This window comes from Oncorhynchus tshawytscha, linkage group LG26 (genome assembly GCF_018296145.1).
Source record: "Oncorhynchus tshawytscha isolate Ot180627B linkage group LG26, Otsh_v2.0, whole genome shotgun sequence".
In the NCBI taxonomy this organism is placed as follows: Eukaryota; Metazoa; Chordata; class Actinopteri; order Salmoniformes; family Salmonidae; genus Oncorhynchus; species Oncorhynchus tshawytscha.
The window spans coordinates 5,136,779-5,145,987 of record NC_056454.1 but is presented as its reverse complement, the minus strand read 5'-3'; the positions used below and the strand labels follow the sequence as shown (position 1 = coordinate 5,145,987).

Sequence of the window (9,209 nt, the reverse complement as noted above, 5' to 3'; positions counted from 1 at the left end):
CACCGCAACGCGATCTTTGTTCTCATCCACACTGAGTGTCTCCACCACTCTTTGAACAAAGTCACGCATGGCTGGGAATCCACTCCTAGTGCCATCAGATCCATCCAGCAAGAACACAACATCCCTCCTGGGAGCCTGACTCTCAACTAGGGAATGTGAAGGTTCAAATAAAGAGTCATATTACATGTGTTATAGGTAAGGGAAAACAGGACAAAGCTGCTTCTGTCACATGAAAGTCATCCCTTTCACTTATCACAAACAACTATTCAAAGAAAGTGACAATTGGTGCATTGCCCTGAGTTATATCATAGGGAACATTGGTACAGAGGTATGACATGAAACCACATGAAAGGCCTCAGGGGAATCTACACAAGTGTTCTAAGCTATCAACTACTCTATCCTAATGTAAAAGAGGAAATGGAACAGATCAAAACCATATTTTTCTTACCTAGTATTGTTGGTATTAGTGTTGGTGGCATGGTTGTGTCCTGTATAATGGCAGTGTTTATGGCAGAAAGAAGCTGCTGTTGGATGTTGGGGAGGTCAGTAAATTCAGACACGGAGAGAGCATAACTGGGGTCATAGGATATCTTCTGTAATTCTCTGCTGTCAGAGCTCCTTGTTCCAATTACAAAAACTAACACCCCGAACTCCTTGAGAGCAGAGGCTGGTGCATCCACATTGTCTCTTGACCGTCCACTACTGAGGAGAATCAGCATTTGTTTCACACCGTCCAATTGTCTACTCCCAGAGGATCTTGTGAATACATTTTCTTTCACAAACTTAAGAGCTGCTCCAGTATTAAGGGGTCTTCCCCCTTTGTGTGAGAGTCCCCTCACAGAATTCAACATGTCATTCTTTCTCAGAAATGAATTCAAATAAAAGTTTGCCACTGCACCGTCACTAAACTGAACCACAGCCACTCTGTCATTCTTTTGTTCCACATTGAGATTTTCAATGATTTTGTGGAGGAACTCCTGAATAGCTGGGAATCCTGTTCTGGTGTTATCTGATCCATCCAGAAGAAACACGATATCTCTCCTACTTCCGTCACTTTCCACTGTCCAATACACAATAAAAAAATTAATATATGTAAAAACATATGACCTGTTATGTCAATAAACTATCTGGTTATTAATAATTCTTGTCGGAAATCAACATTTCCAGTATAAAAGTTTAATATTTTCTTACCAACTCTAGTTACCTCCTGTGGTCTTACTTGAGCAAGATTTGTCTCAAAACTCTGCTGGATCTTTTGAAGGTTTGCAAAATCATGGACTGAATAAGAATAATTTGGAAGAGATGATATTGATTGCATTTCTTCCAAATCGGTCATCCTTGATCCAATAGCAAATGTTACAACCCCCAAAGTCTTGAGGGCCCTGGAAGGACCTCGAGGATAATCTCTAGATCTGCCACCAGTCAGAAGCACTAGGATCTGTTCAGCACCCTCATGACGTCGACTTGCAGCATTATTAGTAAAGACATTATCCTTCACAAACTGGAGGGCCGTGCCAGTATATAGTGGCCTCCCACCCTTTGGCCTCAGATTTCTGACTGCTGAAAGCACATCATCTCTTGTCTTGTACGCATTCAGGTTAAAGTTCACTGCTGCACTGTTGCTGTACTGCAGAACAGCAACTTGATCTTTTCCCTTGTCTACAGCAAACTTTTCCACCAGTTTCGCAACAAACTCTCGTATATCTGTAAATCTACTCCTTACATCATCAGATCCATCAAGGAGGAAAACAATGTCTCTTTTCACACTGGAGCCTTGAACTAGGATGAAAATTGAACTAAATCAGCTAATTGTGCATGGTACATTATACACATTTCAAGCTACAGTATAAGCTACATATTTTGAAAATGATTGAAAAATATAACTTATTTTTTATACATATTTTCAATTAAATTGTTTATTATTGTACTCTTTTTCACTCACCTAAGCCCGGTCTTACTGTGTCTTTATGAGAGACAACTGCTGAGAGCAACTGTTGTCTAACAAGAGAAAGGTCAGAAAACTCTCTTAGCAAATATGCATGATTAGGACTGTATGCAATGCTCTGCATCTCCGCTCCATCTGCATATTTGACCGCAACAGTCAAAAGCACAATTCCATCTGCCTTCAGACTCTCAGATGGAACCAGAACATCATCTTGTGATTTTCCCCCACTTATCAGTATCAGTATCTGAGGGATGCCCTCTTGGCGTCTACTTCCTGAGGAGGTATTAAAGACATTGTTTTTAACATAATCAAGAGCTTCCCCAGTGTTGCGGGACCTTCCTCCTTCAAGATTGATATTGCGTACTTCTGCCATGATATCAATCTTCGATGAGTACGTGTTCAATAGGAAATGAGTGGTAGGTTTGTTACTGTACTGGATCATAGCAACTTGTGCTTTGTCTGGGCCGATGTCAAGATGTTCAACAAATTGGCCAAGGAAATCACAGATTGATTGGACACCTTTTTGCATCTCATCAGATCCATCAAGTAGAAATACAACATCAACCCCATCCACCCTCTGGATATCTGATGTCAACAAAGTGGAATTGTCTGAAATGAGCAAAAATAATAATTGCACAACCAACGGGTCCATATATACTGCACATCTGTACTGAAATCACAATTTTGTATTCAATTGTATGACAACGCTGCCCTCTAATAGTAAGATTGGAATAGATTCTCAGTGAATGTCTGTGAATTTGTGATTTTAAAAGGCCTTAAGTGATATAAACTTTTATCTTAATAATCTTACCAATGACAGTTGACATTTCAGATGTTTCCTGAACACCATTTATTACAGCTGTCACTGAAGAGTGTATGCTGTCAAGGTTGTTAAAATTGGAAACAGAAAAAGAGTCTCCTGGTTTAAAAGATATCATTTGTAACTCCAACGTATCAGCATTCCTTGTTCCAATGCTAAATGTTCTTACTCCATCCCCTCTCAATGACTGTGCTGGTCCCATTATATCATCACTAGATCTCCCACCACTGAAGACAAATAGATATTGAGGCACACCCTCAGCACGTCTGCCTCCAGCTGAAGCTGTAAATACGGTGTCTCTTACAAACTGCAGGGCTGTGCCAGTGTTGAGAGGTCTTCCAACTGTGTGCCTCATGGATCTTATTGAATTAAGCACATCATTTTTAGATGAGTATGAATTCAGATAGAAATTGGGTGTGGCGTTCCCACTGTACTGAACAAGGGCCACCCGGTCGCCATTTTCCTCCACATTAAGAATCTCCACTACTTTCTCTGCAAAGCGACGAATCCCCTCAAAACCAGTTTTAGAGTTGTCAGATCCATCAATGAGAAATACAACATCCTTTTTGTCTGATTCTGAAATGAAGGTAAAGAAAAGTTGCAAAGGGAAAGGAAAGGCACTTTTTTTCAGAGAGGGCACAGAAAGCAACTGCAGTGATATCAAGGTCGTTGCTAGCATAAAACCATTGTCCAACTGAAATTTCAATAATCTTATTCTCTAAAGATGAAATATCTTGGACGCAAGTATATGGTTTCTTCAAAAGACATGCAATAACATAGATAAGATAATTTACCAAAATGCAGAAAACACGTGACACTACAGCAAAATACAAATCGCCACAGCTTACCAAAATGAATGGTAGGAGCAGCTGGCTCTGGTTGATGGGATGCTTCTGTTAACAATGACAGCAATTCTTTCTGAATTGTGGGGTCTTCAAAATCAGTAATGGAAAGAGCATAATTGGGTTCATGAGATATTGTTTGCAATTCAAGTGTGTCTGCATCTCCTGTGCCAATACCGATTGAAATGACTCCCATTTCTTTGAGCTTTGTGACAGGAGTTCTGATATCATCTGTAGATCTTCCACCACTCAGCAGTATTAGTATCTGTGGAACACCTTGCAGGCTTCTACTTCCACTGGAGGCAGTAAAGACATTATCCCTCACATACTGGAGAGCTGCTCCAGTATTTAGAGGGCTTCCTCCTTTGTGCCTCAGACCTCTAACAGCATCAAGAACGTCATCTTTTGTTGAATGCATACCCAAGTTGAAATTAACCTCTGCTGTGTCACTGTACTGAACCACAGACACATGATCTTTGTTCCCATCTACATTGAGTTTCTCCACTACTCTCTGCATAAAGTCTTGAATATCTGGGAATATTCTTCGGGAATCATCAGAACCATCAAGTAAAAATACAATGTCCCTCCTGTTGTCCGTTGTTGCATCTATAACCATTCATAAAATGGGTTAATGGTAAAGAATAACTTTTAAAATATACATATAAAGATTTCAACAAACACCTCTGTGTTTTGGGAAATGAAATACATCAATAAAGTGCTAACTCAAATGACCAACTACAGCATAACTGTTGCCATGATTGCATTCTTACCTATTAGTGTTGTTGGCAAGTTAGGAGTAGTCATTGCAACTCTCTGAACAGCAGATAACACATGCTGTTGAATGTTTGGGAGATCATTGTAATTTGGAGCATAGAAAGCATAGCTGGGTTCATCTGAAATAGTTTGAAGCTCAAGCGTATCAGCATTCCTCATTCCCACCACTATTGCCATCACATCAATTGCTTTCAAGTTTTTCACTGCATTTCTGACATCATCATTGGACCTTCCCCCACTCAATAAAACCAGAATCTGAGGGATGCCCTCTTGGCGTCTACTTCCGGAGGAGGCAGTAAAGATGTTATCCCTGACATACTGGAGAGCTGCCCCAGTGTTGAGGGTGATCCCTCCTTTGTGCCTCAGTTGTCTTACAGCATCAACAATGTCTTGCTTTGTTGTGTAAGTGTTCAGATAGAAGTGGGCCTCTGGTTCTTTGCTATACTGCACCACAGAGACTCGATCTCTAGTCTCCTGCACCGTGAGTTTCTCCACTACTCTTTGAACAAAGTCACGCATTGCCTCAAATCCATTTAGAGTTTCATCAGAGCCATCCAGTAAAAATACAACATCAAGTTGTTTGGATTCAGTGTTATCTAGAAATGCACATGAATTAAATAAATTCTCAGGTAAAATGATCAAGAAAGATCATGTATATGTGACTAGCAAATGATACCAACATATTTCAAAAGGCATGCATAAAGCAGTATCATGAATGTGCTGAATTTTCAGCAAGAATGTAGTAACCTGAAATGTAACAGATTAAAGTGCATAATGAAGAGGAGGTAGAAATATTACTCCTTACCTACTACAGTTGGTTGATACACTCTTGGCTGACGAGGGACCCTTTTAACAAATGACAAAAGCTGCTGTTGAATGCTTTCAAGGTCATCAAACCGAGGGACAGAAAGGGCATAGGAGGGAATATGTGCTATCATTTGGAGCTCTAAAATGTCTGAATTCCTCGTACCAATACTGAATGGTACAATTCTGTCCTGTTTCAAAGCAGCAGCAGCACTTCCAACATCATCTTGAGATTTGCCACCACTTAGCAGTATCAGTATCTGAGGGATGCCTTCTTGGCTTCTGCTTCCCGAGGAGGCAGTAAAGACATTGTCCTTTACGTACTGGAGGGCTGCCCCAGTGTTGAGGGGTCTACCTCCTTTGTGCTGTAGGCTTCGAATAGAACCTAGAACACTTTGTTTTTCTGGATATGTGTTCAGTAAGAAATGGGCCTCTGGAGTTCTGCTGTACTGAACCACAGAAACTCGATCTTTGTTCTCTCCAACATTGAGGTTCTCCACCAATCTTTGAACAAATCCACACATGGCTGGAAATCCACTCCTACTATCATCAGACCCATCCAATAGGAACACTATGTCTCTCTGTGCAGCATCTAATTCAACTAAGAAAACATTGAAGGACCTATTTAATAATAAAACCACTAAATATATGCATTAATGCATTCACAAGGGCAGCATATCAATAGAATGTTGTAAAGTAGACCAAAACATTGCAAAATGGTCTGAAATATTCTCCATAATATATTTTAACTACGATGACTATCACGTCATTACATAGCTCTATGCAACATGCAAAGAAATAGTAAGTGAAAGTAAAGTGAGTTCAAATGGTCTCAAATGTCAAAACATTTAAGAAAGTTTGTAGATAAAGAGCTTGAGTTTTAAGAAAAAAAATTGAGATGTGAAATCAAATACTCCTTCCATGAAGAAAGGGGAAGATTGTATGCTGAGATGAGAATCTAAATTAGCTTAAAATAACTAGACAATGATGTACTGTATCATTGGCTCAAAAAAGAGCTTAAGCTGAAAGGACCAGAAAAGCATAGTTTCCTGATTTTAAACAATCAAGAATAGAATTACATTTCTGGAATGTGGAACAAGAAAGAGAGGATTTGGCATTGTTATGCCAATAGAAATGTATTTGATGCAAGTAGAACAGTAACCATCCCAGCACCATCTCTGGTGTTTTGTTCATAAAAGTAGGATTATATAGCGTAACCATTCAAAGATGCTGGCCTCTATTCAAAGCAGGCAATTTGAGGGAATGTAAAACTGATCCATATACTTTCTTCAAAGAATGGCGCAGTTACATAAGTAATCAAACCAGTCAAGACCAATATTTGATAGAAGAAAAATGTATGACATCTGGGTAAGTCAACTTAATTGTTGACGCAGAGTCATGGTGGTTCTTACCGACAATAGTGGGGGGCTCAATTCCCATTTTTGACTGGACAAAGGCAAGGATCTCTGGCTGTATGGACAAAAGTTCACCAAAGACTGGTAGGTTGAAAATAAATCTGGAAGAGTAGGCAATGCTCTGCAGCTCCTCTTGCCTGACATTTTTCATCCCAATGGCAAACGAAAGAACCCCAAGGCGTTTGAGATCAGATGCAGCAGCTGTGACGTCATCACTGGACTCTCCACCAATTAACAAAAACAAAATCTGAGGAACCCCTTCCAGATGTCGACTCCCGGACGAAGCAGTGAAAACATTGTCCCTAACATACTGAAGAGCTGCCCCGGTGTTGCGGGGTCTTCCTCCTTTATGCCTTAGGCTTCTAACAGCGTAGATGACAGCCCTTTTTGTTTTGTGAGCTTTCAGGTGAAAGTACTCCGCAGCGTCGTCACTGTATTGCACAACAGCAACTCGAACATTGTCCCCATCGATGTCAAGTTCATTTGCCATTCTTCGTATAAACTCTCTAATGGCAGGCAATCCATTTCTAGAGTCGTCTGAACCATCAAGGAGAAACACTATGTCCCTTTTGCTGCTCACTGTATCCACTAGGTGATGAAGATAGATAAAAATGGGATACATTGACTAACAATTATATTATAGAAAATGAATGTAAGATGTAAAAACAACCAAACATTGTTAAGAATGTTTGAAGCTGAATATGTGCACAAGACAGTGAAAAATATCAATGACAGAATAAATTAATCCAAGATTATGGTTGTGGTTAGTTGTCTGTATTAATACATATTTGCATGCATATCTGCAAGGGTGAATGAGAAGCTGGAACACTGTAGGCAGGTTTTGGGAGTGCCGTTCTGAGATAGTATCATCACAAGCAGAACAACATGGAACCATCTTTTCAACAAAAATATGAGAAGTTTGGCATAGTTTATCCATACATGGTTGAGGTAAGATAGGAATAGAGTGAATAGAGTGAAATAGGGGGAAATTATTTTGTGTTAAGAGAATAAAAAGCCAATAAATGCTCTGAATCAAAGGTTTTCTCAACCATACAACTAAATACTAGAACGTTTCTACCAAAATGCACAATGTATCGACATTGTAGGAAATACTCTACTGAGACTATGTTGACCAAAGTCTTAGGCATCCATGTATTTATCATGCTTCAATTTCAGCATTGTTCCAAAGAAAAAGAATACGGTATGTTTCTTGTATTTAGCATACTCATATCCAAGTTGGAGTTCTTACCTACTAAATCAGGAATTCCATGAGTCACAGGAGCCACAGCTCCTTCTTCTTCTGTGTCTTTTGACAGTCTTTTAAGAAGAGCAACAAACTGTGGATGGATTGAGGGCAACTCAGACAACTCAGAAACCTGGAATGTGAAACCAGGTTGGAAGGAAATGATTTCCAACTCACGGAAATTGGCGTCCCCAACTCCGACCCCTATTGACACAATTTCCAGATCTTTAAGAGCTACAGCAGGGCCCGTAACATCATCTCTGGATTTCTTGCTAGTCAAAAGGATCAGGACCTGGGGTACACCTTCCAGTCGTCTACTGCCAGAGGAGGCAGTAAAGATGTTATGTCTCACAAACTGGAGAGCTGCCCCAGTGTTTAGGCTCCTTCCACCCTTGTGCCTCATATTACTTATGGCGTGAATAACGGCATCCTTTGTTTTGTGCGAGTTCAGATAGAAATGGGCCTCTGGTTTGTCAGAGTACTGAACCAGAGAAACTCTTTCTCTGTTTTCCTCCACAGAGAGTTTATCCACTACACTTTGAACAAAGTCTCGCAATGCTGGGAATCCACTCCTTGTGCCATCAGAACCATCCAGCAGGAATACAATATCTCTTTTCACAGCATCAGCATGAACTGAGGCTGAGACACAACAATGAGGCACATTTAGAAGAAACAAACAGCACAGCACAAAGAGCATCATCAAGAGCAAAGACAATGACAGGCGTGTCACACAACATAGAACATGAGAAAAGCTTTTGCTTACCTTCCTCCAAGACGACCTTCAGCTTTTCCTTGGAAAGGCTCACATAGCTATTGAGCTTTTGTTGGACCGTACTGAGCTGGCTGAATTCCTTCACGTTGAAAGCAAAGGATGGGTTGTGAGAAATAGCCTCGATTTGCTTAGGGTCTGCATCCTTGACACCAACGCCAAATGGTACCACTCCATCGGTCTTTAAAGCACCAGCAGACTCCTTCACGCTATCCTTAGACTTGCCTCCGGTCAAAACAATCAAAAACTGGGGTACATTTTGAGCCGCCCGACTACCATGAACTGGGGACAGGATGGTGTCCTTCATGAATTTCAAAGCCATTCCGGTGTTCAGACTCCGTCCACCAGACAGTCTTAGATCATTAACAGCCCTTAAAACTTCAGCCTTATCCTTATATGTATTCAGGTAGAAATTGGGAGCTGGCCTCTCACTATGCTGGACAACTGAAATCCGCACTCTATCTTGTCCAATATCAAGAGGCTCAATGACTTTGATGATAAAGTCCCGGATGTAGGGGAAATCTGCTCGGACATTATCAGAGCCGTCAATCAGGAACGCAACATCCCTCTCGCCTCCAACGACTGCTGCAAGAAAAG

At 40.6% G+C, this 9,209-nt stretch overlaps 1 protein-coding gene across 4 annotated transcripts in view; it reads right to left on the bottom strand.

The window, feature by feature from the left end:
- LOC112225082 (collagen alpha-3(VI) chain) overlaps window positions 1–9,209 on the bottom strand; it is a 94,495-nt gene that overhangs the window by 53,159 nt on the left and 32,127 nt on the right. For 3 of the 4 annotated variants that reach the window (XM_024388696.2, XM_024388701.2, XM_024388702.2), the window contains one exon: window positions 8,607–9,197. In XM_024388696.2, coding sequence (XP_024244464.1) covers window positions 8,607–9,197 — 591 coding nt within the window. The remainder of the gene's footprint in view (window positions 1–8,606; window positions 9,198–9,209) is intronic. The other variant, XM_024388697.2, reaches the window with a different exon arrangement.